The 15,811-nt window shown below is 38.7% G+C and overlaps 1 protein-coding gene across 2 annotated transcripts in view; it reads right to left on the bottom strand.

Annotated features, from left to right (window-relative positions):
- sbf2 (SET binding factor 2) overlaps nucleotides 1–15,811 on the bottom strand; it is a 143,782-nt gene that overhangs the window by 52,213 nt on the left and 75,758 nt on the right. For both annotated transcript variants that reach the window (XM_063013531.1, XM_063013532.1), the window contains exon 17: nucleotides 12,436–12,504. In XM_063013531.1, coding sequence (XP_062869601.1) covers nucleotides 12,436–12,504 — 69 coding nt within the window. The remainder of the gene's footprint in view (nucleotides 1–12,435; nucleotides 12,505–15,811) is intronic.

Genomic DNA, 15,811 nt, shown 5'->3' with positions numbered 1-15,811 from the left:
CTTTTTGTTCAAATGTAAATAAAAGCTGAGAAATATTTTTTTCCATAATGATGCCTCTTGTACATCGTCTTATTATCTTCTGGGAGACGCCTGTGTCATTTCCGGTCCAAAAAAAAAATTGCTGGTTGAATAAAAGTAACTTTAAGTCAAAATTTGCCAGGGGTATGAATAATTTCGGGCTTCACTGTATATATACTGTATATATATACATACAGTGAGAGAACATTCGGACAGCGGATGGTGTTTTTTCGGTGTTTTCTTTATATTTTGTAAAATTCTATATTAAAGTGTCCCCAGAGAAAGTGCAGTTTTTTGTTGTTGTATAATTACTCCTGCCAGTAGCTGTCACTGTGTATCAGACAGAGGGGACATTGAGTAAGAGAGAAGAAGGAAGTTATTCTTTCGTGAAATTACACCTACATAATACAACACTATTGAAATAAAAAAGGAAATAATAATAGATTTAAGGGAAAATATACTTGTATTTATAACAAAAAAAGACCATTTAAGACATTAGAAAGGTTAGGTAAGGGGGCGGTTTGGGAGGTCTGGCATGGATGAATTCTATTTACATTACTTCCTATGGGAAAAATAGGTTTAACTAACGAACATTTTGACTTAAGAACAGCCCTTCAGAACCAATTAAATTCGTAAGTCAAGGGTCTACTGTACTGCATACTTGTCCCATAGTATTAAGTATGCAACAAAAGCAAATCCACGTGGCACATAAACGTATGAAATTACAGCGTTGCATGATGGGATGCAATACCTCATAAAGATGGCTTTAGTTACATACTGGAAATTATGGCTGGAGTAGTAAATCATCCGGATATTTTTAGTGTACTGGAGAAAATCAGATTGGTTGCATACTGTATATAGCAAACTGATATGGGGTCTCATCAGTACGCTAGTATATAGTAGACCAGTTATTTTTTCAAACCCAAGAGTCGTAGATAAAAATAATAATAATTACATAAACACGAAATGAACTTTGTACACCTTGTGGAGGCTTTATGTTACATCTTGTAAACCACAGTGGGACCAGATTGCCACCATTTTTATTAATTAAGTATATGTTTTGTGTTTAGTGTTAATGCATTGTTTGTGCTGCCTGGGTCACGGTAAAATCATGAACAAAATGTGGGCCGCTTAAATAAAAGTTTAAAAAACCCTATAGTTGGCTATTTCAAACACAGCCATGTACTACAACTACAGGCTGGAGGTAAAATGAGGTTCAGAAGAAGCGTGTCTATACATCAGGTATCATGTGAAAATATGTATGTATATATCGGTTATAGTCTACATTTTATCTACATATATTGCTATTAGTATTATTTATATTTTACCACTATTATACTCATCCATACCTATGTCTGACATATTCTATATCTGATACACAGTCTATAGTCATATACTATTATATATATATATATATATACACAGTACAGGCCAAAAGTTTGGACACACCAGCCAAAAGTTTGGACACACCTTCTCTTCAATGTTTTTTCTTGATTATTTTTATTTTCTACATTGTAGATTAATACTGAAGACATCCAAACTATGAAGAATTATGTAGTGAACCAAAAAGTGTTAAACAAACCAGAATATGTTTTATATTTTACCAACTCTACCTCTGCACAACCCAACTGATGGTCTCAAACACATTAAAAAAGCAACAAATTCCAAACATTCACTCTAGACAAGGCACAAACATTCATTGAAAACCATTTCAGGTGGAAACCTAATAAAGCTGGTTGAGAAAATTTCAAAGAGTGTGCAAATCTGTCATTAAAGCAAAAGATGGCTACTTTGAAGAATCTAAAATATAAAACATATTCTGGTTTGTTTAACACTTTTTTGTTTACTACATAATTCCATATGTGTTCCTTCATAGTTTGGATGTCTTTAGTATTAATCTACAATGTAGAAAATTTAAAAAAATTAAGAAAAACCACAGGAATGAGAAGGTGTGTCCAAACTTTTGGCCTGTACTGTATATATATGTATATATATATATATATATATATATATATATATATATATATATCATACATTGTATATATTTATAACTATAACAATATACTTATTTCTATATTTATTCTTATATATCTGTATACATTGTTTATAAGAAGATACACTACTGCTTCTATTACATGTACCAGATGCACAATTTGCACATACTGTTTTCTGCTGCTTACCATATGCTGTATAAATGCACCTTATTTACTTACTTAATTTGTATTTGTATCTATCTAAAATGTCAATGAGCAATTAGAAATTAAAAGGAATCAGTGCAGCCTACATAAAAACCTATTCATGTACAATGGGGGTAGAAGCTTTGTTTGAGTGCTGAAGTAAAGGCAATACAGGTCTCTAACCAAGAGTGAAATCGGTCTCATAAAAGCTGAATTGTAGAACCGCATCAGGGAATAAGAGTGTAAATCTTTATGCTTCTCTGTGATGTCCAAGCTAGGTAATGAAATGATTTACAGCTATGTTGAACAAATAATTCTGACATGTAACCCTACCCGTCTTCGGCTGTGCCTGTGAATGCGAAAAAACACAGTTCTAGCTGAATAAACTACACATGATGCTGATAGGCTGAAACCGATACGTTCCCAAAATATTTGGAGAAGCTTTAAAAACAACCAAAAAATATATTTACGACTGCAAAATCTGACAAACAAATCAGTTGCAACAGCCTTGCAGAGACAACATGTACGTACTGGAGCGCTGGTATGACACAGCTTGAATGTAGTGTGATGCAAGCTAAACGTGTAGGTCAGGATCTGGGCAGCGTGAGGTATGCAGAGGTCATGCTGGAATATAACAGCTTGACAAAAAAAATCTTCAAATTCCCTGGAGCACAAACTGTGACTGAAAAAAATGCAAACAATCATAAAGCTTTGGCTCACTGGAGGAAGAACAATGACGTCGAGTCTGGATCTACAAGACAGACGGCCATAACATTGGCCTGAAAGTTTTTGCTTCATTGCTAGGATTCTGCTACATTGTTTTCATTTTGTTATAGTTATACACTGACATTAAGGGTATTGATGTTTTAAGATGCTTCCCAGAGATTATATATACATAAAAACCAAATACAGCCATAACATTAAAACCACCTCCTTGTTTCTACACTCACTGTCCATTTTATCAGCTCCACTTACCATATAGAAGCACTTTGTAGTTCTACAATTACTGACTGTAGTTCTCTACATACCTTTTTAGCCTTCTTTCACCCTGTTCTTCAATGGTCAGGACTCTCCCAGGACCACTACAGAGCAGGTATTATTTAGGTGGTGGATCATTCTCAGCACTGCAGTGACAATGACATGGTGGTGGTGTGTTAGAGTGTGTTGTGCTGGTATGAGTGGATCAGACACAGCAGCGCTGCTGGAGTTTTTAAATACCGTGTCCACTCACTGTCCACTCTATTAGACACTCCTACCTAGTTGGTCCACCTTGTAGATGTAAAGTCAGAGACGATCGCTCATCTATTGCTGCTGTTTGAGTTGGTCATCTTCTAGACATTCATCAGTGGTCACAGAAAGCTGCCCATGGGGTGCTGTTGGCTGGATATTTTTGGTTGGTGGACTATTCTCAGTCCAGCAGTGACAGTGAGGTGTTTAAAAACTTCATCAGCATTGCTGTGTCTTATCCACTCATACCAGCACAACACACACTAACACACCACCACCATGTCAGTGTCACTGTAGTGCTGAGAATGATCCAACACCCAAATAATACCTGCTCTGTGGTGGTCCTGGGAGAGTCCTGACCATTGAAGAACAGCAGGAAAGGGGGATAACAAAGCATGCAGATAAACAGATGGACTACAGTCAGTAATTGTAGAACTACAAAGTGCTTCTATATGGTAAGTGGAGCTGATAAACTGGACAGTGAGTGTAGAAACAAGGAGGTGGTTTTAATGTTATGGCTGATCGGTATATATATAGTTAAGTGCTAGGTTAGATGTTTACTTATGTGCAAAATGAAAGAGTAAGTCTTTAGTCATTGTTTTAAAGACAGCAAAAGACTCAGCACTTTGGACAGCCAGGGTAAGTTCTTTTGTAAAGTCTGAGGGGTGGGTCGTGTTACGTAATGTTTGTGGCTGAACGTCTTTATCATGGAACTGAATGGGGTTTAGCAAGTGCATCCAGGTAGGTGAAAGGTGGGTCAGTATTTGGCTTTGTACGCAAGCATTACATCAACAGGAAGCTAGTAAAGGAAGTGCAGTGGCCTAATGTGACATGTACACCTTGTATCATTTCTAAACAGCTAATAATAATATTAATTATTATTATTATTATTATTACTCGCAGCAGCATGTTATAAGCAGTAAGTGAGCACATAGCTGCCCATGTTATTTGTGTCATTATACTGGAAATCATTTCCATTTCAAGAGGTTTAAAAAGTCATATCATTATGCAGGAGGATTGTAGAATAAGGCAATTTGTCAAATCTAGATAAATCTACCGACAATATTCTTTTTTAGTACAGACATGACACAAATCTGTTGAGTAGCACTAAAAAATGACTGAATTAGTATGACTAATATACACAAAATAAGATCTGCCTCTAAATTAGCAACACAGAATTATAATTTAATAAAAACTATTATGACATAAAACATGTCCTAAACTCCTAGCTTAATTCCACACAGACAAGCCATACGTAATCCTCCAAAGACATTTAATTTTTAGTGCCAACTGACCGCTTGATTATTAAAATTACTAGTTAGACATGACTGGCTATGTCTGGGGGACGGCCAAAGCCCTGTGATGGATTGGTGCCCTGACCAGAGTATTTCTGCCTTGCGAGCAGTGTTTTTCTGGTGAAACCTGCCACAACCCTGACCAGAAAAACAGTTGATGAAAATAAAATGAAATGGTGGTGGAATATATGCAGATCTCTGCCTCTCTCATCATCCACCTCAATGTGTGAGGAGAACAAATAAACTTTTTCATTGGAATCGATTTACTTTATTGAAATCTAGAGATGTGGGCTATAGCTTTGTTAAAAGCACAATATCTTACTTAAATATGTCAGAGGCATCACAATCTACCCGTTAGGGGTTGCCGGCGGATCGTTATCCGCATTATTGATTTGGCACAGTTTTAACGCCGGATGCCCTTCCTGACACAACCCCTTCCTATTTATCCGGGCTTGGGATTGGCACCACAATGCACTGGTTTATGCAGCTAGGTACCTATAGGACAATTCAGTGTCCAATTAGCCTGGCTGCATGTTTTTGGAATGTGGGAGGAAACCGGAGCTCCCGGAAGAAACCCATGCAGACACGGGGAGAACATGCAAACTCAGTACAGAAAGGACCCTGACCCCCCCACCTATGGATCGAACCCAGGACCTTCTTGCTGTGAGGCGACAGTGCTACCCACTTAGATACCGTGCCGCCCATGTCAGAGGCATCACTAATCTAACTAAAATTGAACTGATCTAAACTTAGCATAAACTTTATTTGTGCAGTACACCCTTGAGTTACGAACGGTTTACCATACAAACATTTTGGGTTACGAACGATCTTTTTCAACTTAACATACGAACAAATTTCGGATTACGAACAGAAATTCGCAAAACGAATTTGTGACGAACAAGTTGACTCCAACCGTCTCTCTCTCTCTCTCTCTCTCTCTCTCTCTCTCTCTCTCTCTCTCTCTCTCTCTCTCTCTCTCTCTCTCTCTCTCTCTCTCTCTCTCTCTCTCTCTATATATATATATATATATATATATATATATATATATATATATATATATATATATACACTGTATATACATACAGTGAGTGAACATTTGGACAGCGGACGGTGTTTTTCCAGTGTTTTCTTTATATTTTGTAAAATTCAATATTAAAATGTCCCCAAAGAAGGTGCAGAGGAAGCGCAGTGGTGAGAAAATGAAAAAATCACTATCTATAGCTGTCCCTGTGTATCAGACAGCGGGGACAGTGAGTGAGAGAGAAGAAGGAATTCGGCTCAGTAAAGTATTCTTTCTTTCGTGCAATTACACCTACAAAATACAACACTGTTGAAATAAAGAAGGAAATAATAGAGAAATATGAGAGTTATTGTTGTTTCTGGTAGATACATTTTATAAAAAAAGAAGGAAATTTATTATGGTGTATGGTACAGCACACGTACTGTACTGAAATGTGATGTGTGTTTTATGTACAGTAATGTCTATTCTATAATTTAAGATTTAAGGGAAATATTATTGTATTTATAACAAAAAAGACCTTTTAAGACATTAGAAAGGTTAGGTAAGGGGGTGGTTATGGGGAAAAATAGGTTTAACATTCTGACTTAGGAACAGCCCTTTGGAACCAATTAAATTAGTAAGTCAAAGGTCCACTGTATAAATAAAAGTATTCTTAATTCTTAAAATAACTGTGTACTGCAGTTTTATTGCAAATAAAAGAAGCTATCATCTTCCCAAACATGAGAATACATAAATTCAGGTAGATAAACACTGTAATAATGACATGAGCCAAACCCTGCCCCTCGTGTAAAACAAATCCCATCCAAACAGTACTTGAGTGCGGGGAAAATCAGATCTGAGATCAGGAAAGTTCCAGAGGGAGAAAAATCATTGTTTGAATAGCATGTTAAAAACAAACATAGAAACTTGCAGACAGAGACGAAAAGAGTAACCCAAGCACAAAGGTGCTTCCTGTGCAGTGACATGCAGACCTTGACCACAGAATAATTTAGTTCCCTGGGCTAGATGACAATGCTCTGGAGGACTGCCAGACTAATCCGGTGAAAGGGTATGAGCAGATACATTTACAACACACACAAACAGTGAAAGGTTATGGCAGAGGCTGTGGCAATCGTCCGCTGGTTCAGCCAAAGGTACTCTGAGTGCAGTTATTTAGCAAGCAGTTCTGTAGGGCTTATTAGTGGTTTAGTCATGAACACCACTGCCATAAAAAACAAAAACAAAGCCTAATTAACAGCGTTTTTTAAATTTGACCTACCAAACATATTCACATTATTGCCATTGTGTAAAATGCAAAATCACTGATCTGGTAGGTCTATAAAAATTGGGCAGTTGGGAATATGCTTGTGAACTTTTTAAAATTGTACTCTATTTATGCATTTTCCCTTTAAATCCCAAACTAGTCGTATCCAGTTTCCAAGAAGGGCAGTGGTTAAGGTGCTGGACTAGTAATCAGAAGATTGCTGGTTCAAGCCCCACCACTGTTGGGCCCCTATACAATTGTATTTGGTGAAAATTGGATAAAGCTACTTACAATTGACCGTATACAAGAAGGGTCAGAGTTGTCTTTATTTTCTGAGGAAAATGGTGTGTGCAAGCCCCTGCTGTGAACTTTCTACCATCACAACCAGCGCCTCAAAGAGACTCAGTAAACTAATCAGGAAGGCTGGTTCTGTTATTGAAGTTAAGCTGGATTACTTGGAAACTGTTGTGAAACGTAGGACACTTCATAAACTTTTAACAATCTTGGACAACGCTGCACACCCCCTCCACTCAACGGTGAAGGCACTGTTTAGCAACCGACTAAAACAGTTACGCTGTGCCAAAGAGTGTGAGGTCTTTTTTACCCTCTGCCATCAGACTCTACAATGAGTCTCTTTACAGTCGAGGCGGGCTGACCTAATGTTATTGGACTGATTAGGGTTGTTTTAGAACTTACACCACTATCCATCCATCCATCCATCCATAAAAGCGTCTGCAAGTGTAAATGTATGATCATCACTTCTCAATTCTGCAGATCCCTACTCTGACCAGGAGGGCCCATAACCAACAAACCCCCCCGACACCTGTGTAGTAACTTAGCTGCCCGAGGCAGTTCACACAGAGCACAGTACCACGTACTGACAGGCACGCATCTCCATTATTCCCCGTCTCAGTGCAGGCGCTTTCGACCAGCGATAGCAGAGCTGAGAGTTGAACTATGGAGCTCAAGATCTCAGCAGTGTTGGGCTTGCATGTTAGAAAACTTTGCGGCCCGAGCATCAGCTTTTAAAAGTTTAAAATGCGTGCAAATGATTAATACCAACTGTGACCTGGCTTCTGTTGTCTGAGCTCAAACCTCCACAATACACAGATGCACGCGAGAGCACGTGGAAGGCGTGTGCTCAGAGTACATAAATGAGAAGACACAACAAGCAGGCTATTATCTATGAATGAAAAGGATCAGTCAATTACAGGAGGCCAGGTTCTGTAACAATCACCACACCTAAATAAACACTGGCACAGACCTGCATCGTTCTCTCACAAAGCCTGTTGGTGTTTGGAATCGAAACTGAAAACCCTATTTATTCATAGGAACTCTTGAATTGTGGTTTGCGTTTGTTAAGCTGTGTGCAACAAAAATAAAGTGTTTTTCTTTACTAACATTTTAGTGAAGCTTTTAGCATTGAGGAGGATTTAGGTCACCACACGCCAATACAAAAGTAATGAAAGGAACAATAAAAAAGCAATACAAATGTGGTCGAATGGTGCAGGTAATGTGGCAACATTACGTAAAAATTGGCAAGTCACAGTGTTGCTCTAATAGCCATCAGAGGAAGGTACAACAACCTGAAAAAATTAAGTTAATCAAGTTGAAGGTACAAACCTCAATGATCAATGAAACCTTAATGATCAGGACCCCCACAGGACCACCACAGAGCAGGTATTATTTAGGTGGTGGATCATTCTCAGCACTGCAGTGACACTGACATGGTGGTGGTTTTCTATGCTAAATAGCTTAAAATAATGTCTAACGATTAAGTTAAATGATACAGGTCATAATCACACACCTGTAAGGATCATGTACACCGATCAGCCATAACATTAAAACCACCTCCTTGTTTCTACACTGACCGTCCATTTTATCAGCTCCACTTACCATATAGAAGCACTTTGTAGTTCTACAATTACTGACTGTAGTCTATCTGTTTCTCTGCAGGCTTTGTTAGCCCCCTTTCATGCTGTTCTTCAATGGTCAGAGCAGGTATTATTTGGGTGGTGGATCATTCTCAGCACTGCAGTGACACTGACATGGTGGTGGTGTGTTAGTGTGTGTTGTGCTGGTATGAGTGGATCAGACACAGCATTGCTGATGGAGTTTTTAAACACCTCATTGTCACTGCTGGACTGAGAATAGTCCACCAACCAAAAACATATCCAGCCAACAGCACCCCGTGGGCAGCGTCCTGCGACAACTGATGAGGGTCTAGAAGATGACCAACTCAAACAGCAGCAATAGATGAGCGATCGTCTCTGACTTTACATCTACAAGGTGGACCAACTGGGTAGGAGTGTCCAATAGAGTGGACAGTGAGTGGACACGGTATTTAAAAACTCCAGCAGTGCTGCTGTGCCTGATCCACTTATACCAGCATAACACACACTAACACACCACCAGTCCTGAGAATGATGCACCACCTAAATAATACCTACTCTGTGGTGGTCCTGTGGGGGGATCCTGAAAAATTGAAGAACAGGGTGAAAAGGCTAAAAAAGTATGTAGAGAAACAGATGGACTACAGTCAGTAATTGTAGAAATACAAAGTTCTCCTATATGGTAAGTGGAGCTGATAAAATGGACAGTGAGTGTAGAAACACGGAGGTGGTTTTAATGTTATGGCTGATCAGTGTATACATATAGACGTGTACAGTAAAATTCAATTCTGGGGTCAGAGCGCAGGGTCAGCCATTGTACAGTGCCCCTGGAGCAGACAGGGTAAAGGGCCTTGCCCAAGGACCCAACAGTGGCCTGGATTTGAACTGACAATCTTTCAAATGAAAGCCCAAAGCTCTACTCACTAGGCTACCACTGTCCTGTAAACTTGGCCATTTGGCCAAAGCACTGTTTAGCATGCACCACTGATCAGTTTATATATTTAATCTCAGATTACTTGCTTTATTGCAAAAGCAAACAATCTTTGGAATGTTAGGAGCATCCGAATCAAAACTACTGATACTGAGGAGAAAAAATAAATAAAGTCCTTCCTGGAGGAACGCTCCTTTATCTCAGATGAACATCAGAGACGGGGAATAGACAGAATAACCCTGCCAGGTCAGCTTCAAGAAGGCAATAACACGCAATATACTCTTTGGACCCTGGACAAGTTGAAAAATGTCTGTAGCAGGACCGAAGAATTATGCGCTCATGCGCTAGAGACAAACTGCTGTGCAAATGTTTGCAAATGTTTGCGCTTCAGTTTTGAGTGATTTATGGATAACCAAACAATAAATCCAGTCCAAGATTGATGGCCATGCTTTACGGCTTACGTAAGCAATGTGGATATAAGCGCCAATCCTTTACAAAGCTGGGACGATGAAATGAGCTTTTTTTCGGGGCAGGATGTTGTGCACAAGGTTTCATTAATCCGTCCTGACAAATGCATTACTTGTCATTATTAGAGATGTCTGAAGCCTCACCATAAACCTGGCTGCTTTAATGAAGTTGCTGATTATGTAAAACAGAATAGGAAAATCGATTTCAGATGCTCAATAGACTTCAGATGTTTTAAAGCATCGGGCGCACACACGAGCAGGTCTGCACAGATGGGCAGTGGACTGTTTTCTGACTTTCCAGAACAGTTTAATAGCGGGTGGTCAAGCTGCATCCACAACAACATGTTCTGAAGTGTTCTGGCTATAGAAGTACACATCATTAGCTGTTTTATAAACAAATTACAAGATGATGTTTCACGGCCCCCATGGGCGTGCAAAGCAAGGGCACTTCTCAGCAGTGTTGAATTTGTGGGATTTAGGTTTATGGAACTCGAATTCCGATCCCAGATGCTGCAGTGCTGTTTGCATGTCGGAGCTCTTGAGAACTCAGTCTGGTGCTTCATTTAGATTGTGAAGAAGAATGACACTGTCTGCAACTGAATGCACATCTACCTCAGTGCTGCTGTTGTCATAGAGAAAGGCTTGGGATTCCAGATCTGGGTTTGAATCTCAGCCATGCTATCGGCCGGTGGGCGTCTACACAGACATGACTGGTTATGTCTAGGTCTAAGGAGGGGGTGGGGGAATGGCCGTAGCCGTCCATGGATTGGCAGCATGTCTAGGGTTGCACTATGCAGAATGTGGTCGTCTAATTTGGGGAGCAGTTGTAGCCTAGCGGTTAAAGTACTGGACTAGTACGCAGAAGGCTGCTGGTTCAAACACCACCACAGCCAGATTGCCACTGTTGGGCCCTTATGCAAGGCCCTTGTATATTGTAAATCACTTTGGATAAAAGCGTCTGCTGAATGCCGAAAATGTAAATGACTGCAAATAGCATCATAATGCAAGTAATTTGAAATAGACTATATGACCATTAGTATGTGGACACGAGACCATTGCCTTGTTGCGTATTCCATTCAAAAACCATTTGCCCCAATTTGTCCACAGCCTCCACTCTTCTCGCAATGCTTTTTGCAAGATTTTGGCACATGTCTGTGATAATTGGTGCCTATTCTGTCAAACAAGCATTTATAAGATCAGACACTGGTCAAAATAAACATTCCAGTTCATCCTCAAGGTGTTCAGTGGGATTGAAGTCAGGACTTTTTAAAGCATGTCGTTTTGGACTTTGTGCCCAAGGTCGAAGCCATGCTAGAACAGAAAAGGCCCTTTCACACACTTTTGATATATACTGACCACTGCAGCCTAAGAACACACCACAAGAGCTGCTTTTTTGAAATGCTCTGACCCGGTCCTCTAGCCATCACAATTTGGCCCTTGTCAAACTCGCTCAAATGCTTATGCTTGTCCATTTTTCCTGCTTCTAACACATCAACTTTAAGGATAAAATATTCACTTGCTGCCTAATATATCCCACCCACTAACAGGTGCCATGATAAAGAGATGATCGGTATTACTTACTTCACCTGTCAGTGGTCATAATGTTATGCCTAGTTTGTGTGTGTAAAGTTTTATCAAACAACTCTCCACAAGCATATGCTGTTGTTACCTCCGATTTGGGCTGATGAGCTGCAAATGTGTTTACAGATAGGGGTAAAGTTGCCGTATACTGCAAGTAAAGGTACCAGAAAAAAAGAGGTGTTGTCCCTTAGAATTTTGGTAGTTAGACTTGATGTTCCACACGCATACAGTGAGTCATATCGGTATGCAGCTGACACTCACAAGCTCAGACACTTAAAATAAGACCGACACAAAGGTTTGTTGTGTGTCTGTCTCCATGACAACAACCGTGTATACCTGTGGTTAATCTATGCTGCAGACTACAGCCACCCAGAAATCTGACTAAAGAAAGCTCAGTCCGTGTAGGACAAAAACAGAAACGTTTTATTACAATCCTGGTTTGTAACGCAGAAAAGAGACAGTGAGACAGACTAACAAACTTCACCCACATAGACAAGACAATATATATAACTACACCAAATACACCAAATATATAACTGCAAAATTAAAAGATGGTAATGACATCATCTTACAACACACTTACCCTATAGAAGACTGTTGTCAGTGGTAGCAGAGCTGCAGCGACAGTGTACTCTTCAGAATTGGAGCAGTCCTGTAAAATGAAAATCAGAGCTGATCAGAACTACAGAAATGTTAAAACATAGATGCAGTATGATTATTGCAGTATGATGATTTACAAGCTGCTAGAACATAAGTGACACTGTCCACGGTCAAGCTAGCTTTATATTTAAATTAGGGCTGTCAAACGATTAAATTTTTTAATCGCGATTAATCTCAGAATTTCATATAGTTAATCGCGATTAATCGCATAAAAAAAAATCTGTGTAAATGTTATAGAAAACAAGGATTTTTAAGTGAAATGTTACAATTAAAATGGTGAACACATTTTATGCTAAATGTACTGATGTTAAAAACTGCTGGGACAAGAGAAAACTGTAAGGGAGTTTTATTCACTCACATACTAGGCAGTAAATGTCAGATTGTAGGTTAGAATTTCTCCATCAGCAAACATTGTAGATCAGCGGTGCTTTAGGTGGGATAAGGCGTAGTTATTGTATCAGACTTGTCTGTGGTTGTATCGTGACGATGGTTTGATGGACGTTTCTACACGAAGTGAGTGTGTTTTGACCCTTTGGGGCTTCCATAGTTCATGAACTAACGTGCTCGACTCAGCTTTCCGGTATTCGGTACAGAAGAAGAAGTTAATTAAGTGTAATAAAGTGTTCTGCTCCCGACAACTTGTGAATATAGCGTGTATTTATTTCTTTATTATGCAAGTGCATCACTACCACGATCGGTTACATTATGTTAACAAACCGCAAATGAAAAACGGTGGCAAGTCCGACATTAAAACGTTTGTTCTACCAGTCAAGTGTCAACATGAACTAGAATTTGCGTTAATGGCACTAATTTTTTTAATCGCGTTAAATTGAGATTGCGTTAATGCGTTATTATCGCGTTAACTTCGACAGCCCTAATTTAAATACATTCATTAAAATACCAATGACTACTATGGCAGATGTCCTCTACAAATATATGTAAACTATTGGCCTCAACTGTATTCAAAATTGCATTGTGTTTAACAGCTATTACAGTGGTAACTTGAAACTCAACATGAATTGATTCTGGGAGTGGCGTTGAGTTTAAAAGGTGTTGAGTTTTAAGGCATTTTTTCCCCATAGGGATGTTTGGGAAGACTGTTAATGCATTCCATGGTCCAGTGGAACTGCATATATTTAAGGCTAATGTAAAATAATAGGGTTGTTTTTGACACTTATACACTAAAAATGACACAAGTTTAATACAATAAAAAAATAGTTAAAAAATCTATATAAAAATACAGTAAAACCTGCACTTTACCTTTACTTCTACTTAAGAGAGGTTTAGTGTTTCTATTTCGTTCTTTTAATACATTAAGTTACATTACTTTTTTTTAACGATAAGCATTTTAGATTATTTTGGAAGAGCTGATTCTTACAATTTCTCAGAACCCCAAGCTGTAACACAAGTTTAAAAGTGAAACAGGAGACAAATCCAGCTAAAAACAGATACATGTGGAGCTTTAAGAGTGAATTTGATGGTTATTCTACACAAATTCAGATTCTTCTCATGTTCGCATGATGTTTTACTGCACAGCTCAGGCCGAGCGCTGAGAAAAGCAGAAGTCACACACACGTTGAGTTTAAGAATACAAATTTCTCGACAAAGGGCGTTGAGTTTCAAAGATTTTGAGTTCGGGGAACGTTGCGTTAAATTCACGGGAGAATGTGCTTAATTTCACAGACCTCGTTTTTCAAAAATTACAGCTTTCACGTAATTTTAAAATAAAGTGCCACATTTCACGGCAGTCATTAAATTACAATCATAAATTGAATGATAGAATAAATGAAAACTACAATACACAGCACAGCCTACCTTAAGGATTAAATGTAAACCTAAAACATGTAGCGATAGTGTGAGGCTCTGTCTCAAATCCGAAAACACTCATCCGTTTTGACGTAGGAGTGCTAGGATGACCTCATAGTGCAAATTAACCAGTAAACGTGAGGCACTTGAATGCTACGCAAATGAAAAACCTTTTGCAAAACACAAACCTAAACGTTTGAATTTCACAGCAAATTGCATATTACACAGTCCGTGACATCATTTTCATGGCCATGAATTAGACAGGGCTTTAGTTATAATACATTAAAGTTGCATGATATAAGCATTGAATATCAAATGGGTTACAACAAAAAAAGAAATTGCTTTGGTAAATACTGTACATCATCTCAGATAAACTTCACTGTGCAAACACTGGGTGCAAGGCAGGAATACTTTTCACAGGGCAACAATCCACTGCAGGACAATCGTTTTCCACAAAAGTTCACACCAGAGGGTATAAAAAGTCTCTGTAGAATAGAATGGTACTTCTCTTTTTCTTTTTTCAAAGTAAAGCTGATTCTGTGCTGATTCAATACCAGTAGTGTACCAATACCCACCCCCAAAAAAGCAACCCCAACCAAGCTTAATGTGTCCTCTCCTAAAGTACTGCAAAAGTTATTGCACAATGCTATTTAGTATTGATTCTTTTGCTGAAAGCTATGGCATGGACTTATTTATAATAGGTAAACCATGGCTGCAAACTTAAACCTAGGGGCTAAGACCATTAGCCCTCTCTGACATGCACACACCCCGGCCAGATATGGACCGTATCCTCTTAAAGGATGAACCTTTTTTCTCATGGCTGGATGCTGCATGACACCTTTTTACTACTACCTCTCCAGATTGTCTGGTCTTCACTGACAAAAAAATAAAACTAAAGACTGCAAATTCTCAGGGGGACCAAATGCAAAACAGAGGTTCGTGAGTATCACATGAAAGCCTGGCCTCCCATGGAGTGTGCAGCCGATTTTCATTCTCTTGTGTGTTAGATGGTTGCTGTATAACCTAGAGCTTTGTTTACAGCATTCCAACAAGGAGAAGGTTCAGAGGGTTTAAAGCTGGACTAGAAAACTGAAGTGGTCATCTAAAAACACATATAGGATATAGATACGATAGATATAAAGTTTACACACCCCTGTTAAAATGTGATCAGACAAAGATAAATCACTTTGGATTTATTTTTACCTTCAATTTGACCTATAATCTGTAGAATTAAATAGAAAACAATCCAAAATTGTTTACAGAGGAAAACTAATCAATTTATTTAATTTATTAAGATTTTAATCTCATGTTTTTATACACTTTGGTTACACTCATGACAGGACAGATAATCCCTAATTACACAAGATTCATTAGTTCAAGGTTTAATGTCAAACACAGTCATTGTTTGTTTATTAGGATTTTAACGTCATGTTTTACACTTTTGGTTACATTAATGACAGAACGGTAGTTACTCATAACACAAGGTTCATCAG

The sequence above is a fragment of the Trichomycterus rosablanca genome, chromosome 17, assembly GCF_030014385.1.
Source record: "Trichomycterus rosablanca isolate fTriRos1 chromosome 17, fTriRos1.hap1, whole genome shotgun sequence".
Classification (NCBI taxonomy): domain Eukaryota; kingdom Metazoa; phylum Chordata; class Actinopteri; order Siluriformes; family Trichomycteridae; genus Trichomycterus; species Trichomycterus rosablanca.
Note: the sequence above shows the minus strand (reverse complement) of the source record. Positions and strands in the feature narration are given on the sequence as shown.